At 35.1% G+C, this 21,174-nt stretch overlaps 1 protein-coding gene across 6 annotated transcripts in view; it reads right to left on the bottom strand.

Annotated features, from left to right (window-relative positions):
- Positions 1 to 21,174, bottom strand: part of ATP2B2 (ATPase plasma membrane Ca2+ transporting 2) — a 190,080-nt gene that overhangs the window by 95,179 nt on the left and 73,727 nt on the right. For all 6 annotated transcript variants that reach the window (XR_005557277.1, XM_039348244.1, XM_039348240.1 and 3 more), the window contains exon 3: positions 8,289 to 8,486. Coding sequence is in view for 5 of the 6 variants with exons in the window: in XM_039348244.1 (XP_039204178.1) it covers positions 8,289 to 8,486 (198 nt within the window). In the remaining variant the exon portion in view is untranslated. The remainder of the gene's footprint in view (positions 1 to 8,288; positions 8,487 to 21,174) is intronic.

Raw genomic sequence — 21,174 nt, 5'->3', positions numbered from 1 at the left:
GATTCAAAAGTGGATTAATATTATATAGAACTCAAAGACACACTTTGTACTCAGAACTTAACTCTGCTGACCTCAAATTACGTTTAAATCCATGGGAACTACTTATGAAGTTCTGATTTTATTCAAGAACCATTTGTTCCTAATATTTTTTCAGGTTTTCTTTCAAGGTCTGTCCCTATAATATGTTGGAAAATTCTTGGCCAAATTGCAGTTCAAGAAGAATGCTTGAATAAAGGTAGGAGTAGCTATAAGGAGTGATGCACCTATCTTCCCAGCATCAAATGGCTCTGCTTGCTCTGATCCCTTGGCTCTCCCTACAGTGGAGATCAGTAAACTTTTCAGGCAACAGGTGCAACATCCCAAGCAAAAAATAATGATAATACTGTAATAACCCACATACATATTTAAAAAAAACATTTGAAATAAAATATAGAATAAAATTAAAGCAACCTCAAATTCCATAAGAAACAAAAGATTTCTAAGATAAATGCCTTATCCATACATATTCCATATGTATGTGGTGTGTATGGGTATGTGTGTGTACACATGTATACATGTATGTTGCATGCTTATGGACAATGTTCATTAATATTAGTTACCTTTGTCTATATTTTACTTTTCCATCAAGTCTTGATACACATCTATCAAAGTGTATTTGTCACCTTAGGCTATAAAAATCCCGTTTGCCTCTGATTGGAAATACTGCTCTTATCTGCTTTCCCTTAAGTGTCTCCAGATAGACATTTAATTTCTATAAGCATAGAATCTTATAAAACAGTATTTGAATACACAGATATTGGAGAAAGGGGGTTATTTTGAGCACCCTCTGGCACTCATATTCAGTCTATGGAGCTTCATAATTTCTGCTGGTCCCATATATATAGAAAACTGATATAATGTTATGGCACTATCTTTCAGCTGTTCCACCAGTAGCTAACGCCTGATTTACAACTAAAGGATTGGGTGGTTTGTGTGGGAAAACTGCAGACACTAATGGTCCTTTAAGTCAACTTTGAAAACGAGTGTAGCTGCAGCCATTTTCCTTCCTCATTTTCAGTTACATAGAGGGAGGGGGGTTTAGCAGGTGCTTCGCTAGACAAAACAGACTTTCTGCCATGGGAACCAAGGTCATCGGCTGCTCCCGGGACTGCAGGCTGGGCGTTTTGTGAAAAGCCCATCAAGAAATTGCATTGGGGAACGTAGTAGCTTGCATAGCTTTGGGGGTGGAATTTTTTCACTTTGTATTTGGGATTGTTGCGTGTGTATTCAGACTTGGTTTCACTTTTGACATGCCGATACTTTATCTATAAACATGTCCTTTGAGGAACTTGCAAGCCTCAGAGTTCTGCTTTATTTGTCTCTGTCTGTCGGAACCTTGACACTTTATATGCTCTGGGGCAAATCAGAAAGCTTTGGATAGCTCTGTTCTTCAGAAAGACCAGCCCTAAGCTGACTGGTTGCAAAAGCTTGGTGATCTTATATCAGCTGCTCACATATGGACAGGTCTCTTCAATTTTCCTCCTTGCCTGGTGGCAGAGTCAGCCATCTTAAGGGAGTCTGGACCTCAGCAAATAAATAAATAAATAAATGGGGCTAGCTGATAATGAAGAATATTTTTATGTTTTATTGATTTTATGTAACTTCTTTGTTTGATTGTTGTGAGTTCTCCAGAGTCATTGAGAGTCACATGTCATACAAGTTTAATTATAATTATTTATATAAAACAATATAAAATTATTAACTCAAAAATATTTCAAGCATTTATTAGTTTAGAAATGAATAGAACACTTGGATCTTCTACCCTATTTGATAAGAGCATATTTTATATATTAGACATAAATTTTTACAAAGATACAAATATTTTATTTTACCAATTTACAGTAGCGCAATTCCACAAATCGTTTTGGAAAACATTCACCAAGTACTTTTAAATAAAAATACATAGAAAATGATATCTGGAATGTACTGAATGATTTTCCAATACAGATATAAGCCTCATTATAGAATATCAATGCATTATATAAACGTACTACTCTATAGTATTTTACCTGTCAAATGACCAATTCAGTTATTATAAATTATAGGATTATATGAGCAAAGATGCTGAGGCATGCCAAGAAACAACAGTGCTCAGTCTTCTGGTTTCCTATTATTGTTAATTAGGGATGTTTGGCTCAGAGATTACAAAGGAAATCATGAAGGAAATAATACTGACCTTTCAAGACATTCTAACACCACCTGAATATTAGTTATCACTGAGAAAAACAGTTAAACCAAGTCATTAAAATTTGAATTCCATAACCTAAAAAGAGTGGAAAAAATGCCATTGCAGAAATGCTTTTAAATATCGTACTTCCATTATTCTAGCTTGACAAAAGAACCCATAGCACATCCATAAGGAAACACAGAATATCATTGCAGTCCCTCACTTCAAACGTACTGGGGATCAATGCAGTTTGTTGGACTGCCGTGAACTCTGAAAAGTAGCTGTAACAGCATCAAAGGTAGACACTCAGTGAAGAGGAAGAACCAAGGTAACACTTCTACTAATTTTCCCTTTTAAAACAGATAAGAACTGAATGGAAATCCAGCTCAACACCCCTCAGTGGGGCTCAAAGAAAGGTCACAGTAAACTGCTGACCTTCTTTATTGGATGTATTCCACAAGAATAGCTATATCATTGTGGAGGCACTACTCATCCAATTTGCACAGTGATCAGAAACCGAATACTCATCATTATCATGAGTTGCATAAAGGTAATCCTGGTTTGAGACTTCAGCAGACAAAAGGTTTCCGAACTTGAACAAAGAATTCATAGTGCAACATCAACCTAAGAGTAAGATCCATTGAATGTTGTGGGAAACATTCCAACATACACTGTATATGGGGTTACAGGTAAGGAAATGGGCAATTATCTGACTGTTTCCTTTCCTCCATAATAAAAACAGAAGGGTCACATTAAGCAGATGATTTCAAGAAAAATATCTGCATCCCTCAACTAGTTAAAAACATAGATAGTACTTACGGTATTATTACCATTAGCACTACTATATTTTTATTAACTATAAAAGAGAATTTCACACTAGAAAGAAATAAGATTTTGTTTGAAAATCTTAATTATTTCAGAATCTAAATAATCAACTATCTCAGATGGTCTGATAAAAATAAAATAGCATGGCTTCATCAATGTGTTGGGATAAATGATACCCTTCTATGTTTATTCATATATCTGACCTTAATATGTTGAGAGTATTGTCAATTGATTGAGCTGATCAACATTTACCTCTCAAAGATACGTGATGTGATTTCCACCCCACCCCAAAAGTTATATTTATGCTTTTGTTGCAGGAGATTACATTTATGTTTGGCCCACAAGTATTTGCATTAATACCTACAGGAACACCATTTAACAGGCATATGAAGATTTCAGCAGAACAAGGAAACACCTGGGTCTTGCATATAATGACTAAGGCTTACTGGGCCATCTGCAAATGGGTGAGAGGGTTCATATTATCTACTAAAATAACTACTGCAGTTCTTTTTTCAAAATTGTATTGACATTAATTGAGGCATCAATGTGGGAACTGAAAAATACATGGACTAATATTTTATTTGCAATGCATTATGTTGTAAATTAAATTGATGTTAACAAGCAAATAACATCTCTCAGCCTAGAGGACTTCTGAACATTTTCACTAAATAACACTAAATTTCTAACTAAAATATCCATGTGTACAGAGTACTATTCAAAGGCTCTTTATTGGCTGCTAAATGGGTACAGTATAAATAAGTTATCTCTTATCTACCCATTACACTTCAAAAAGTGTAATGGGTAGATATTACACTTTTAGCTAGCTATATCTGCAAAACTATTGTATTAAAACTTTTAAAAAATTGAACCTATAGGTTGTTTACAATGCAATTCCATAAACATCTACTAAGAAGGAAACCCAATCAAATTCATTTATTCCTATGTAAGTGGTTTATTCCCCATAGGTTATTCATTTAATAAAGTAGGACTTATTTCTGTGCAGAGATGGAGAAGATTGCATTATTATATTTGCAAACACAGTTCTTTCAGATTAAGCACAACATATTTAGCCTTCAATCTTGGATCTGTTCAGCCCAACTGAATGCAACAGAAGTTACTTCTCAGTAAATATGTTAGTTTACTAAGCAAAACTACTTTATTTATTTTTCCCCACTTTTAGCCATTTTTTGCTAATTTCAATTTGGAATAGGCGAAGTGGAAATATTATTCCTAAAATGCCCAAATTTCAATGGAAAACTATGCAAACATTTTTAGTACCATGTATGTTTCCCAATATAAGCATTCTGAAAATATGCTGTCAAAATCTATCCAAATATTCATGAGGAAATGCTTTAAAATATTTTGAATGGAATAAGTTATTAATGAGTGTGGAGAAGGCACTAAAGTTCTAATACTAAATGTTATTTTTCCACATTTCCCAGAACGTGAACTGTCACACTTGTAAAATATTTTCTCATAGGAAACAGACATCATGCTCTATCATGAGAGTAAAGATGTTCAGGTTGATGGAACCCAACCAAAACATTTTCGTAACATGTATTCAAAGCTTTCTTACTTCATAATTTGAGACTTAAAAAATAGGAGACCAGTACATTTGCAAATCCAGGGTCCTGCAGTATACCGGACTGTTGCTGTTAACAAATGACTTGTCTTTTTTCCTGTCATTTCAATAATAAAACTTCCCTAACTTAACAGTAACTGCTAACATTTTAATAATGGCAAAAAGTAATAAAATATAAATCTAGTCATCATGCCCATTATTATATATGATGTGGAAAAGGAAGCAGATCCTGAAGAAAATATTTTCTCAATCATCAGCTGAAGCATTCATGTCAGTGGGGGAAACCTAAAATTTTCCAGTATTTAAAAAAATTTCCAAAATATTTAATCAAAATCTGACACTGAAATTGAGTTTTAAATGAATCTAGCAAGTATTGTGCTGTATTTATTTTAGTTTTGCTTATTTCTCTACTCTTGCGTTTTTCTTCTTGGTCCTTCAATAAATAACTTGACATGGGATTATCTTAATATACCGATTTTAATACATGATTGCCTACTGATATAGCTTTGCATAGAATTTTCCTTTCCACAATACATTTTGTACTACTATAAAAAATTTGTATATACGATAATGGTTTTTATATAATAATAATATATGCATATATTTATAAACCATGATCATACATACAACAATATATCAATTAGTAGAACATTTTCAGTAAAATATACAATGCTGTCTATCAATCTAAAAGGAACACTGAAGATATTTATTTACAAATGTGTTTAATTCTCTTAAACCTCCTAACGCTATTGTTTTAGAAAGTCCCAGTAGGGGCTTAGTAGCCAAAATATTAATATCTGACAATTTATCATTTTTTTATTTATTTATCAAATTTACTAGCATTAAATTAAAATGCATTTGTAGAGATGTGATGTTATCCTTGTAATAAGTACATGTTCCTCTGAAACTTGGTTTACAAAAACAATGTCATAAATGTTGAGTTATCTTTTCATGGTTAAAACAAGTACAGAACTTGCCAAGCACAACAGAGGCCACGATGACCTGTCCAGGAAACAATGCCACATTCTTTTTTATTTATCAAGACCTTGCACCTTTGGATATGAAATACAAACCAAGTGCAGTAAAAAGAAACTTGAAAAGATCCTGATCCTTTCCATATCATAGAGCACCATGGCTCTGTTATATGCATTGGTTGCCAGATGTCACATACAAATACACAAGGCACTGGTTTTATTCTTCTGTTACGTATATGCTGGAGGGAGGTCCTTATATTAGAAGGAGTTGCATAGCTTTGTGGCATATCACAAAACTCTTGTTACTGGGTTTTGTGAACTATTGATTCAGGGCATGGTTTAAGAATTACACTAAAGAATAGCCAATTAGAATTTACAGAGATGTACCCAAGTAATATAAAAGTAGAAATAAAGAGATGCACAGATGTTGCTTTTGAAATTTGAACTCTGTAGGCAGGTATCTGGAGAAAAGACTTGTAAGGGATATTCAAAAAGAATGAATAAGTCTCAAGAGATGACCAAGAATATGTGTTTTAACAGGGCCAATCCTTTTAGGGAAGAGAAACTGTTGTGTCAGAATAGCTTGATAGCAGAACCAATTACTGAAAGAGATAGTAGACAGGCTAAAACGGGATGCTTTAAATTGGATTTGGACTCAACATCTAAATGGTACCTTTACAATTCTATGATGTGCAAAGGAAGGCTGGAAGCCATGTAAGTTTTCGATTTTAAAAAAATTGTGATAATTTTTCATTTTTGTGACTGTTTGCAAACTCTATCATCATTATAATTTTTGAGATTCCTGATGTTGGAATCTTTTTCTTTCATGTTTACAATAAGTTTAAATTTAAAGAAAGATTGTATATTGTAAGTAGTAATAAACAGTTTTTCCATTGAAAAAATAGAGACATCACATTGTAAATCCCGTGTAAAAGGTGACATATATCTTTTGCATATCCTGTGACCTATCTGTTCTAACTCTAGATAAAGAAACATATGCTTAACTATAAACAAGGAAGCATCTATTTTCATTCTAAGATAAGGAAATGTTTGTCTGCAATATATTAACACATTCCATTCATTGATAATGACTGGCTAAATCTCTAAACTACAAAACCTTATAAAAAGGGAGACAAGGAACAGTTCTTTGTGGGCACCCACCCATAAGCACTTGAAAACTTTGGACTAAATAAATATATATTCTTTGACCTCCACTGATTGTCTGGTGTGTTGTGCTGAATTTAGAAAATTATCCAAGGAAAAAGAATGTGTCTGAACCTTGTGACACTGGGATAACAATTTGTTTACTGAGGAGTCCTTGGGAGTTGGTTGTTTTCTTGCAGACATTTCATTATTCAACTACGTAACATATCAGTGCTAGAAGGAAATGGGGTTTTCCCTCTGTTTATATACAAATGACTTGCCCTATCAGTAGTGGTGGAAATATTCTTGGTAGTTCCTTGATTTACTGAGTTGGTAGTTCCTTGATTAGGGTATTGTTTACTTCTTGGTGTTAATCTCTGCTTATCTGAATGTTGGTTGCTAGCCAACAACTGTGGTCTCTTACGTTTTGACTGTCTTTTTTGAGTGGTGTGTAGATGTTGTTTATCTCTAAGTGCCTGTTGATGGCTGAATTTGTTTATTAAATTCAGTGAAACACAATTCCATGTTTACAACACACCTCTTTGCTTTCTGCACATCTGGTGTAGATAGGATTAATAAAGCAGGGCTTTAGATGGCATATTTCAAACTAAAGCAATCCTATCACTTGGTCCTTGAAGAAACTGTTTTTCGAGGCTGACTTGAACCAGTAAGTTGTTTCTATTAGTATGATTTATTTAAAAAAACAAAGAAAAACCCACATTTTGAATCAAGCATTGCCTTACTCTGATTCTACTATTAAGCCAAAGTGGGAAGCATTTTTATTCAACAATGCTACTAGATTTGCATTAAGGACATGGTCTTTTTTCCTTCTTATAATTTGTAGCTGTGCATGAAATACTAGAAACACTGGGCCAATCCATTTCAGATGTATACAAGGACTATGGCATTTTGTTTTCAGTTAAACTAGGTAGAGGAGTTAGTTAATACCAAGGAGGAATTGAATTATTCCACTATTATTTGCTGGTAACAAAGCAGCAAGAGGAGGACTATGCTATAGATCCAAGATCCCTGTCGATATCAATGGTTACTTAGCATGTGAGTTGGAATATACTAGCAGTCAGGATGATTGATGACAGTTCTGCATCAATGCTCTGTAAGTTTCACTCATCATAATGTGTATGCACTTTTAACCTATTGTTGCATCTTTATACCTACAATAGTTGATTCAGGGGGAAAAAAATAAGAATTTGGTAGACAAAAATCAAACCAAGCCATATGATATTTTTCTCTTTTATTCCTGCACCAACTGATAAGTCACTATCAGCCACAATACACATCATGGCATTGTCTCTCTTAAAATGATATTCAATTCTGAGGTGGTCACATTATGTTCAAGTCTATAATTTTCCCATATGAAATTAAGAGATACAAAATTGAGAAACAATTTTAAAGTAAGTCATATCACATTAAGCCTTTAGGAAATAGGCAGAAAATTGGATATTAAAAACAGAGAATCTGCTGCTGCTCCCAAGCCTATGTAACAATGGAACCAAGGAAATAATATTTATTAGATAAACAATGGAAAAACAAATTTTACCTTCATTTCCTTCTCCAGGTGGATGATAAAATGAGAGCCCAAGAGATATGATGGCTGCGATTTCCAAGATGATGAGAGTCACATCCTGCAATGCTTCCCAGACTAACTGTATGAAAGTTTTTGGCTTCTTTGGAGGTATAAGGTTTTGCCCAAAAATTAGCCTTCTTTTATCTAGGTCAGCAGTAGTACCAGGTAATCCTACAGATCAAGGAAACATTAATAGTGAGTGACAAATCTGTTAATATTTTTTAAACTACAGTTTAAAATACAACTTTTTTGCTTTTATCACTTAGCATTTATAGCTTATTAGACTTCCAATTTTGTAATTTTCTTTTGGCAAACTCATTCTCAGCTAATGCATCACAGAGACTTCTGCGTATTTGCAAAGGCATTTGAGAAACACAATTCTACTCTAGCTTTTCCATTAGGCAAAAAGAATCCTAAAAAGCCACAGGCAAACAATCCAACTTATGTTTATACAGAATACTAAAAAGAGGAAGCAAAACAAGAGATTAATGTAGCAAACAAATTTACAAAATTTCAATTATATTAGCAAAGTAATAGATAAAAATAAGTTCACAATTTCCTGTCTATGGTTTTATAGCTAAGAAAAGTATTAGGTGGTATTGTGAAATATTTCTGCCCTTAAATTCCATTTAATAACAATAAAATGCTTCTGCTTGGACATGTTTTTCCCCCTTTTTTTCCATTCTCCCAACTAAATCAGTCTTCAGAGCCTTACTCAATACTATTCCAGAACTTTCCTCAAATATTAAGGGATTGCTTTGAGAGAAAGAAGCAGATTGGAAGACTGAAAAAAAATCTGAGTCTTTTGAAACAAAATGTTTTCTATTAGTCATAAAAAGATGCAGAGCCAGCCAGACGTGAAGTGAGCATTTCTATAACTGAAATGTTATACGTAATATCCAATTTATTAAGTCTTTCATGCTATACCTAGGAATATATACAGTAACTGTTATTCTATTTACAAATATGCCAGGAAAGGCCACTCATTAACGTAATGACTGAAAGAGAACTGCTGAAATTCAGCTGTCTTAAAGTAGTTATATTTCATCCTAATGTTCAAGTCAGTCCAAACTCAAAATCTCTTACTATAATTAACTGTTGTGTCATTTCCTCCAGCTACTGCATAGTTTATTGCACAGTGCATTAAAAAATTAATCAGGAGACAAAGTGTTGATCCTACAAGGAAATGTTATTATAAACAGTTGCAGAGAAATATATTGGAGTAAGACAAACAAAATGATTTCAGGGGATGTACGCTGTATATTTTAGGTGTGAGCATCTCTAAAATGGAAAATACAGGGGCAGCTGCTGGATAGCACAGCTTCTTTAAAGAACTTTAAGAAAGTGATTTGTAAGTGATGTTTATGGATCTCTTCCAATTGCAGTATCAATTAGCAATGTCCTTCAAAAGACATCATTTGATATTATTTTTTCAGCAAAGGGAAATCTTTGTGCTTGTACACATCTGAACATAGTCAGGAGCAGCTTGAGGTAAGAGTTGGAAAAAATATGCATCTTATTTAATGATTTGACAAGAAATGCTTCATAACATTTCCTCACATTCAGAAACAGTTTTTCCAAAGGATTTGTACAAAAATCAACCATTGCTGTGAAAACAGACTACATAGGTGCTACTGTGTCTATTGTAGAAGAATGTTTGTGATATTTCCAAATTAACATTACAAAGACAGTGCTGAGAAAAATTCACAGGCATATAGTAAAAAGCTGTGAGTAAACAACTAAATGCAATGGAGTAACAATTAAAAAACATAATTATTATATTGCAATGTATTTGGAGGTGCTTAAGTGGAAAGTCAATTAAAGTTTATTCTAAGACAACACAGTTTGCTATCATCAGCGTACCCCACTGATGTTTTGTACCCCACAGATACTGATCTGTGTACCCCACAGATACTTTTCTTGAGAATTATCAAACTTCCTGCCAAAGATGTATGCATGCTGCAGCACCAATCTCTGGAACTATCTTCATATACAATGATTCTTTCCCCCCCCATGTTTCTTAAAAACATTCTTAAAAACTAAATATGATAGATGGCTGCTGCTTTGAGTGCAAGAAAATAAGGCAAAGTAAGCCACCTCAAAGGAATGTCTCAGATTACCAAACTAGATAATTAAATAATGAATAAAAATGATCTGGGAGAGATGTGAAATTTAATGTCAGTACACAGCAAAACAGAGATGATAATTGGTAGCATTATTTTGCATTATGAATATACAATTCCCACAGAATGAAGTAATTTCTCCTTTGGTTTTGTAAAAACAAAAACTGACATCAATAAAGATTGACTGAAGAGTAGTTAAGACACAGTTTATTGATACTAATATCATTTCTTCAAGTTCATAAATCTTTTAGTTAATATTATCTAGTTGTCATAATTCCAGAACTACTTAAATCAAAGGATCTGGCACCAAGCCTGGCTTGGCTTTAGTGTAATTCTAAATGTATTTACTGAAGGGAAAGCTCAGTTGAATACAGTGAAATTAAGGTTTGAATAAACAAGTTTAAAATTATGTTGTTTCCTGTTATTTGAACATATGTCAACACAAGGCAGAAATAATCATTTATCCAACTCAGTCATCTTTCTTTGGAGATCCACCCACATTACAGTAAGCCATAGGAGTGGGTTGCATCTTGGTAGTTTTTTTCCACCTTTCTGATACATTATGTTCAATATTCGATAAATTCCTTACTATTCATTTATCTCCTCTCTTCTTTTTTCTTTTTCATGTGTCTTAATATTCTCTTTCCATTGAGTTTTAATAAGAAAAAATATATATTTATGAAATGTAAAAAAGAGGTGTAATGAAGCATTCTGTTCATTAATATCTCTAAAAGAAAGGACGGAGTAGTGGAAGCTCTTAACTTGACCTACCATTATTCATTTATTGACAAAGTGTCATGGAAGAATTTTTTTTTTTAATCAGTACAGTTTTCTGAGCTTGCTTCACCCCACAAGGAAACAAATAATTCTTTTAGAATTATTTAGACAATCTTATCAACACACTTTTTTATTATGTGATGTTGAGGTCAACTTTTAATGACTACATAGATAGACCTTCTCTAGGATGAACATTGTACACAATCAGTTATCTCCCAGTAATTCCAAAAGAAGGTCTATATTCATAGACAAATTGCTTTGTAAACTACTCCTTCCACTGGATTGAATTTTATAGTCTCTATAAATGAGAAATTTTTGCGCACCACTGAACCACGCAAGACTGTGACAATATTTAATAGAAATATAATACATGTATAAATGTGCAGGACTGCATACTTAATCTCCACTGTAAGGAATTTATAGTATCTCTATATTTTAATTAAATCTCACGACTGGTATGCTATGCTTCAGTTATCCAGTTCTGCTAATAGCTGCAAGAAGCACTATGTCTCATACCCACATATCAAGGTGTCTTAAAGATGTCTGCTTGCACATATATAATATAGCATTCATTTCACACTATATGTATTTACCATTGCAATGTGTGGGGCATTACCTTGTTTAGAATCAAGAGAAGATATGGGAACTTGAATTTGGATACTGAATTAATCATATAAGATTTATAGTATTTCTATAGTTTATTAGATTTTTTTTTATTATTTAGTTGCCAGAAAATATTTAGAAAGTAACTTGTACAGAAAAATGCAATTTTTGGCAATTCCTCTCCCTATCATCTAGTGGTTCTTGGAAATCTATTCCAAAAAGGTTGGAAAACATTCATGAACAACATAAAAGGTGGCAGAGAACCCTTGGGGGAGAGGGGAGGGGGCAGAGTGAGAGAAATTGCCTGCCATTAGTAACAAATCTCACCAGATTGACAGCTCCGGTGAAGCCCCATGACAGCCAGTACAATGTACATTCTAAACCAATCTGTGGACAATATCAGACTAAACACCTTTGAAAGCAGAATAGACAAAGCTCATTTCAGTTCCTGTATCAATCTTCTTGTTTTCAAAGCAAAATTCTTTCACGCTGAACCTATTAAATACCTCCACTGCCTTTATACATCAGCATCCTCTCAGCCCTTGACTTGTCCTTGAGAAAGCTCTTTACAAAAATGACTCACACATTCTAGCACTCAATTAGATGTCATAAAAAAAAAACAAAGTAACCCAGAATTAATCACTCAGGAACTCTTTACATGCCAGGGACAGCCTCAATCAGGTTGTAAGAAAAAATAGAAAAGTAGTATGTTCAATAATCTTTTTTCCCCCAAAGCTTCCTAATTTTCTAAGCTAACATTAGGAGAATGCTAACATAAAAATATTTTAAGTATTTTTTTTAAATATTTTGCAGTACCTTTTCACATTTACTAGATTTAATATGCTACTCTTCTTTTCTCTATTTTTGTGCATCTTTCCAACCCACTATTATTTCATTTTGTTTCTTTTACAGAATTTTCCTTTAGAATTATATGGCTGAGATGTTCCAAAGGACTGTCTGTTTAACTGTATCTCAATCAAATTGCAGGGCATAGGAGACAAACAGTACCATATTCTGCTTATTGTATATAACTCTCAAAGGAAAATCCTGTACTTCAGAACTAAGAAAACCCTTATGAGGGCCTTCCACTATCCATCTTTCCTTCTCACCAGGATATCTGTATTTATTAGTGACAAGCAGAAGAGCAGCAACATATATATCTATTGTAGGAACTAATCTGGGTCAGTCACCGGAACCAGAAGTTGGAGCCCATCCTCAGGGAATTTCTCATATCTCTGTATATCTACTCCTTTCTTCCTCCTCTATATGGAATATATTTGCTCTGGAACTATTGATTATTTATTTATTTATTTATGTGCCATCCATCTCATCGAGAGACATCTCTGGGTGGCTTACAAACATTAAAACCATTAAACAGCCACTATTAGCTTTCTGAAACTAAGAATTAGTTACATTATCTAGAGTAGTATGTTGCATATGGTCACTCATCCAGTTGATGGGTGTGAACACTAAAAACTGAGAAAGATACTTGTGGAAAGCTGTAAAGACTGTAACCTTCCACAATCACTTCATTTAAACCAAGGAGATCATTGAGCAACTCAGTGCAGAAAGCACAATGAGTCAAGCCACAATTGGCTTAAACTTGGCTTAATGAATAAGATATAACAAAAAAGAACAAGTAGGGCAATTCACAACAAATGTTTAAACTCATTCTGAGATTCATATTTTATTGATTTTCTTCAGTTGTAACTGTTCTTCTCTTACAATAGACAGACACAACTTAGGCAATATAATGCCTAGAGTCACATATCTGAAATGAGTAGCTATATAGAGTAATTCAAATAAGGAAATAAAATGCCGTCAATGGATATTCTATGACGTTAGGAGAAGCACCTTATTAAATGATATTTATGGAAGAGTAGCATGAAGTTTTTAATATCAATGAAGGTTGCAATGATAATGACAGAAAAAGACGTTCCTAGCACAACAAAGACAACAACTAGCATTGTACTGCAAAGATTCCCAGCAGTCACAATTACATTTAGCTCTTTGGAGGATTCATAGTTGCAATACAGCTGTTTTCTCAGCAAGTGAAAAATGTCAACCTCCTGGAGAGCCTTAATTAAATAAAAGGCAATTTTGCAAAATGGGAGGAGTACTGTTAAGTCATCAGCCTAACCATTTGCATGGTATCATGCATTAACCTTGCTTGCCACTTGATTATCATTATAAATCACATCTTTTTAAAACCAGAAGCAGTAGTGACATTTCTTATCTTGGTATAGCAATTTTCTATTCTGGTAGATAGGTCTAACAATGTAAAGCACCGACAGAGAGAACAGAAATGAAGACAGGTTTTATTTTTCTAAATGTTCTGCCCTTATGCAAGCAATGAACTAAACCTGCCCCAATATCCAGGGCCTGGCAGTGATAGAAGCTTTTGATTCTTCAGGTCTTTAGCCTTTCTTTCCCAAACTGTTGAAGATAGGAGTCCTGCTGAAAGTGTCATCAAAATGTTGGGTGGAGGTGGATTTAAACTCACGTTTTCTCCTCTCAGATCCATGTTCCATCACTGACCTTGGAGTGAGAAATCTCTGGGATTTCCTGACTCTTGATTTAGAAACATTGTCTCATTGGCTCTACCATTTATATAAAGAATTCTTACAGAATTATGAGATCTACTTTTCAACGAAAATATCATATAACTTATTCATTGTTCTATGCAAGCCTGTTCTTGAAATACCTTGCTGACTGTAGAATATAATGTTATAATGGATATAATGTTAGATTAGAATGGGAGACGGAAGTCTCTAAAATGCTTTCTGAAACCCCGCATATTTGGCTTATACATGTGAAAATGAAGCACCAATTACTGCTCTCTTGTCAAAGGAAAACTAGCATTACTTAAAGGAAAGTATGTATTAATGTTCTATGATCTGTATTCTAATGGGAAAGATATGGTTAAATTCATTTGTTATAATGAAGCTTACTTGTCTTGGCAGTGAATATGCAGATAGAGTGGCAGCATTGGGGATGTTTTGACACACACGATGTCTCCTTTCTTGGAAATAAACACAAACCTTACTTTAGCCTCTCATCCCATAATGCCTTCTGTCGTTCATTTCTAGAAAATCAGATCCTAGCAGATTTGAAGCAGGTACTTTTCCTCAACATATATTTCTGAAAGGAGGTGACAACCCAAATAGCTTATTTCAACATTTTTCCTTCACCAGTTTTCCAAGTAAATTTCTGCTACTATTTCATTAGCTATAATGGAAGTTTTAGAATATTATTCAGGGAATCATCAAGATTTTCAAAAATACAGTAGAAGCATTAAAATTAAGATCTGTCCAAAGGCATCAAGAGAGAAGATGGAGAGATAATATATATTGGATTAGACATCAAGGCAATTCACTCCTTGATTTCTCATTCTCCCCAAGAGAAGAATTCATGCTTTTACTAGATCAGACATATCAAACTCGCGACATCACATGAACGTATCGGGACAGTTTTGCAATTGCCGGCAATGGGGTGGGTGCGGCTTCTGCATGACGCGTCTGGCCCATGGGCCAGCAGTTTGACACCCCTGTACTAGATGTATGGAGGGGATATGAAAAATAGCTTTATTAATGCAAATACTAAAACTTTTTTTTCTTATCAGGAAGTTGAAAAAGAGTGTTAGTTGCAAGAAATTTATTTGACACTCAGATATCCTCCAGTTTATAGTTGCATGGTATAGCTGCATCTACATGAAGAAAAAAAAGACACAGGTATTCCTCATCTACATGAAGAAGAAAAAAAAGACACAGGTATTCCTCAACTTACAACCATGATGGAGCCCAAGAATTTCAGTTATAACTTGTTGCATTTGTAAGTCAAGGCACCATGTGATTTTATGATCATTTTTACAACAGTGGTAAAGCAAATCACCACACTCATAAAACAAATCATGTGATCATTAAGCAAATAAAATGGTTGTTAAGCAAATCCATTCTTCTGAATGGTTTTTTGGCAGAAACTAGCAAAAAACACCAAAAACTAGGGGAGGAGTGATAAATCGCACCCATGTGAGCCAGTTGCCAAGCACTCAAAATGCAATCCTGTCATCTCAAAGGGAGGAGTGGCAGTTGTAACTTTGAAGATTGGTCATAAGTAATTTTTTTTTGAAGTCTGATGTAATTTTGAATAGTCATTAAGTAACTAGTTGTAAATTGAGGACTAACTGGGGATCTGAATTATTCCTGGGCAGAGAGCTTCTCCATTCCCATTTCATTTTATGAAAAAAAATTTTAGAAATTATTTTAAAGAAATTCTGAAGAATTGGAGGGAAGTCCTTGCAATTTTCAAGAGCTAGGGTGTGATGTCCTTCTCATGCTATTCTAGGAATATGCAAAACTATACATATAAAGCCACAAAAATTCCTTTGAGCAGATGAGACAAGTTCATGTAAGAAGCTGTGCTTTTTCCTATACTTCAACAATAGCCTTGTCACACCAGGAAAATTCATGTTCAAGGTAAAGAGGCATTCACAGTATGGTGTGCATGCCCACACCTGGCCCTAAACTTCTTTGTGGCTCTGATTCTGAGGTACTGCACATGCCTACACTTGCAACATTATCTAGAATACAGAAAAAAATAATAATAAAAAGAAAGCCATGAGAGAAAGAGGGGGGGAGCAAAGAATGTAGCAAAATAAATACCAGAACCGTTTGTTTGTTTGTTTTGTCCTTGCAGCCCATGCCCTCTTTCAGGCATTGCCTTTGGTTCTGATATATATACATAGGTATTATCTCTTCATTTATCCTCACAATGTTCCTGAAAGTAATCTGGACTGCAAGTGATTCACCGCTATCATTCAGTAAGGGGCTAAACTAAAGTTTCATTTATGTTTCTCCAGTCTTAATCATCTACCCTTAACTCCTATCACATACTTACTTTATTGACCTGCAAGGAGGGATGCAAGATTTGTGCATTTCTCATGCTTCCATTAAATTTGGAAAAATCCTTCTGACTTTTTCAGCAGCAATGTTAATGTCACCACTGAGGAGGAATCCTGCCCTTCAGAAATGGTTATAGAATTTACCCTTCCACGCTCCTCCAAGTATGAAAAAGTATCCATAAGTCTAACAGAGTATTCTGAAAGGCAATTTTGTCCAGCTCTAGATGAAATGTATAAAATAAAAAATTAATATGCAATTATGGACTATACTCAAAACATCTGTTGAAGAAGGAATGGTTGTGTCCTTGCTATCTGCATTTTTTAAAAAGTTTTCTTTCTTTTTAAACTGTTAAGGGCTTAGTGCAGAAAAGCAATTACGGGGTGCATATTGCATGTTTCATGAACTCTCAACTTCCATCTATATTTTTGTACAAGTTAGCTTTCCCAGTTTTTTCTTTTTTCTTTTTAATCTTCCTTGCCTTTGTCTGTTTATCTGTATTAGCAACACTGGAATTGAAAGAAATGAATTGCTGCGAATCATGGTTTTTCTCTCTCCAGCCATCAACAATTTCCTGATGCTAAAATTAACTTGGGTCACTTTGCCCTTTCTCTAGACCAAATTTCTGCTATAGCAGATAATTGATTGACTGATTATGTGTTATCAAGTCAGTAATGTCTCTCAGCAACTATACAGATAGATTTCCTCTATTATGATCTGCCATTAACCTGGTTCTTTAGGTCTTTCAATGGTGTACTGATTATAATTGTAACTGAGTTCATCCACTTAGCTACTCAATTCTTTCTACCTTTCCCAGCATTAGAATTTTTTTTTACAGAGAGTTGGGTCTTCCCAGAATGTTTCCGAAGTGGAGGCATTTGATCATCCGTGCCTTGAAGAAGAACTCTGGGTTGATTTGTTCAATGGCCCGTTGGTTTGTTATTGTGTCTGTCCACAGTATTCTTAAGAATCTTCTCCAACACCAAAGTTCAAACGTGTCAACACTCTTTCTGTCCTGCTTCTTCAAAGACTACCTTTTGCTTATAGGACAGTTACTTACTTGCACACATCACTGTGAGAAAAAGGTTGCCTTTTAACAAATTCCACTAATTCCCATAATATAAAGTTATCTCTACCATTTGTTCAGATATGGGGACAACACATTTCGCACTAAATTAATATTTTGTACAGACTTGTTTACAGTAATAAAAATGTTCACTTGCCAGATTTCAAGAGAATTAATTAGAAATAGATTTTTATAAACAAATGATGCGCCAAGCCTTTGGCACGATAATAAGCACAGTATCCTGTGCCAACACTTTCTTGCTTGTTCAACTATAACATTCTAAATGGCAAATGAGTTCATTAAAAAGTGAATAAAGGATGTAGTTAATAGCACATATATTAACTTATTGATTAACTAAAAATGGATTTGACTTAAGGTGATTATAGGAAAAGCAAGATAATGGAAGATCTATGATCAGAAACCCCAGAATATTCGCTTTCCCACTGGAAGAAAAATGAAAAAAAATAAAATACCATGGGTGAGATTTTAAAAAAAATGAAGAGAGGGGAAATTATCAGTTACAATAATGGATTCATTTGCCTTTTCAAACAGTTTTGATAAAGTGTTCTGTAACATTGCTCAAAGAGATAGATAGGCCATGAGGAGGCAGACAAGGCTTTATTTGGGTTTTGCTGAATGGCAAAGGATTTGAACAAAAGTGGGGGAGCCAATACTATTTTCCTGCAACACAATAATTCATCCTCCAGTCCAATTTGCAAAAAGCCTTCTATTTTAACCAAATATAATATATGGTGTTCTTTGTATTCGTGGGGATTGGACTTTGTTGTTGTTAATTGCGAAGTCATGTCCGACCCATTGCGACCTCGTGGACAACGTTCCTCCAGGTCTTCCTGTCCTCTACCATCTTCTGGAGTCCATTTAAGTTCACACCTACTGCTTCAGTGACTCCATCCAGCCATCTCATTCTCTGTCGTCCCCTTCTTCTATTGCCCTCAATCTTTCCCAGCATTAGGCTCTTCTCCAGTGAGTCCTTCTTTCTCATTAGGTGGCCAAAGTATTTGAGTTTCAACTTCAGGATCTGGCCTTCTAAAGAGCAGTCGGGGTTGATCTCTTCTAGGAATGACTGGTTTGAATGCCTTGCAGTCCAAGGGACTTGCAGGAGTCTTCTCCAGCACCATAGTTCAAAGGCCACAATTCTTTGGCGCTCAGCCTTTCTTATTGTCCAACTTTCACAGCCGTACATTGCAACTGGGAAAACCATGGTCTGGACTATACGCACTTTTGTTGGCAGGGTGATGTCTCTGCTTTTTAGTATGCTATCTAAATTTGCCATAGCTTTCCTCCCCAGGAGCAAGCGTCTTTTAATTTCTTGGCTGCAGTCCCCATCTGAGGTGATCTTTGAGCCCAGAAAAATAAAATCTGTCACTACCTCCATTTCTTCCCCATCTATTTGCCAGGAATTGAGAGGGCCGGATGCCATGATTTTGGTTTTCTTAATGTTGAGTTTCAAGCCAACTTTTGCACTCTCCTTCTTCACCCGCATCAAGAGGCTCTTTAGTTCCTCTTCACTTTCTGCCATTAGAGTGGTATCATCTGCATATCTTAGGTTGTTGATATTTCTCCCAGCAATCTTAATTTCAACTTTTGATTCATCTAGCCCTGCCTTTCTCATGATGTGCTCTGCATATAAGTTAAATAGGCAAGGCGACAGTATACAGCCTTGCCGGACTCCTTTTCCAATTTTGAACCAATCAGTGGTTCCGTGTCCAGTTCTCACTGTTGCTTCTTGACCCGCATATAGGTTTCTCAAGAGACAAATAAGATGGTCTGGTACTCCCATCTCTTTAAGAACTTGCCACAATTTGTTGTGATCCACACAATCAAAGGCTTTTGCATAGTCAATGAAGCAGAAGTAGATGTTTTTCTGGAACTCCCTAGCTTTTTCCATGATCCAGCGTATGTTGGCAATTTGATCTCTAGTTCCTCTGCCTCTTCGAAATCCTGCCTGTACTTCTGGTAGTTCTCGATCCACATACTGCTGGAGTCTAGCTTGTAGGATTTTAAGCATAACTTTACTAGCATGTGAAATGAGTGCAATGGTGCGATAGTTTGAACATTCTTTGGCATTGCCTTTCTTTGGAATTGGAATGTAAACTGACCTTTTCCAATCCTGTGGCCACTGTTGAGTTTTCCAAATTTGCTGGCAAATTGAGTGTAGCACTTTTACTGCATCGTCTTTTAAGATTTTGAATAGCTCAGCTGGAATACTGTCACCTCCACTAGCTTTGTTGTTGCTCAGATTTTCTAAGGCCCATTTCACTTCACATTCTAGGATGTCTGGTTCAAGGTCAGTGACCATTTCATTGTGGTTATCTGGGATGTTAAGCTCATTCTTGTATAGTTCTTCTGTGTAGTTTTGCCATCTCTTCTTAATCTCTTCTGCCTCTATTAGGTCTCTGCCATTTTGGTCCTTTATCATGCCCATCTTTGCATGAAACGTTCCCTTCATATCTCCAATTTTCTTGAAGAGATCTCTGGTCCTCCCTATTCTGTTGTTTTCTTCTATTTCTTTGCACTGTTCATTTAAGAAGGCATTCTTATCTCTTCTAGCTATTCTCTGGAATTCTGCATTCAATTGGGTGTATCTTTCTCTTTCTCCTTTGCCTTTCGCTTCCCTTCTTTCCTCAGCTATTTGCAAAGCTTCCTCAGACAGCCATTTTGCTTTCTTGCATTTCTTTTTCTTTGGGATGGTTTTAGTTGCTACCTCTTGTACAATGTTGCGAACTTCCATCCATAGTTCTTCAGGCACTCTGTCTATCAGATCTAATTCCTTAAATCTATTTGTCACCTCTACTGTATATTCATCAGGAATATGATTTAGTTCATACCTGAGTGGCCTAGTGCTTTTCCCTACTTTTTTCAATTTAAGCCTAAATTTTGCAACAAGAAGCTCATGATCTGAGCCACAGTCAGCTCCTGGTCTTGTTTTTACTGACTGTATAGAGCTTCTCCATCTTTGGCTGCAGAGCACATAGTCAATCTGATTTCTATGTTGACCGTCTGGTGATGTCCATGTGTAGAGCCGTCTCTTGGGTTGTTGGAAAAGAGTGTTTGTTATGACCATCGTATTCTCTTGACAAAATTCTATTAGCCTGTGCCCTGCTTCATTTTGTACTCCAAGGCCAAACTTGCCTGTTATTCTGGTTATCTTTTGGTTTCCTACCTTAGCATTCCAATCCCCCATGATGATAAGGACATCATTTTTTGGTGTTAATTCTATAAGGTGCTGTAGGGCTTCATAAAACTGGTCAATTTCATCCTCTTCAGCACCAGTGGCTGGGGCATAGATTTGGACTATTGTGATATTGAATGGTTTGCCTTGGATTCGAATTGAGATCAAGTCATCATTTTGGGGATTGTATCCCAGTATT

This window comes from Crotalus tigris, unplaced genomic scaffold (assembly GCF_016545835.1).
Source record: "Crotalus tigris isolate CLP2741 ecotype Arizona unplaced genomic scaffold, ASM1654583v1 scf7180000018125.1543573, whole genome shotgun sequence".
NCBI classification, from domain to species: domain Eukaryota; kingdom Metazoa; phylum Chordata; class Lepidosauria; order Squamata; family Viperidae; genus Crotalus; species Crotalus tigris.
Note: the sequence above shows the minus strand (reverse complement) of the source record. Positions and strands in the feature narration are given on the sequence as shown.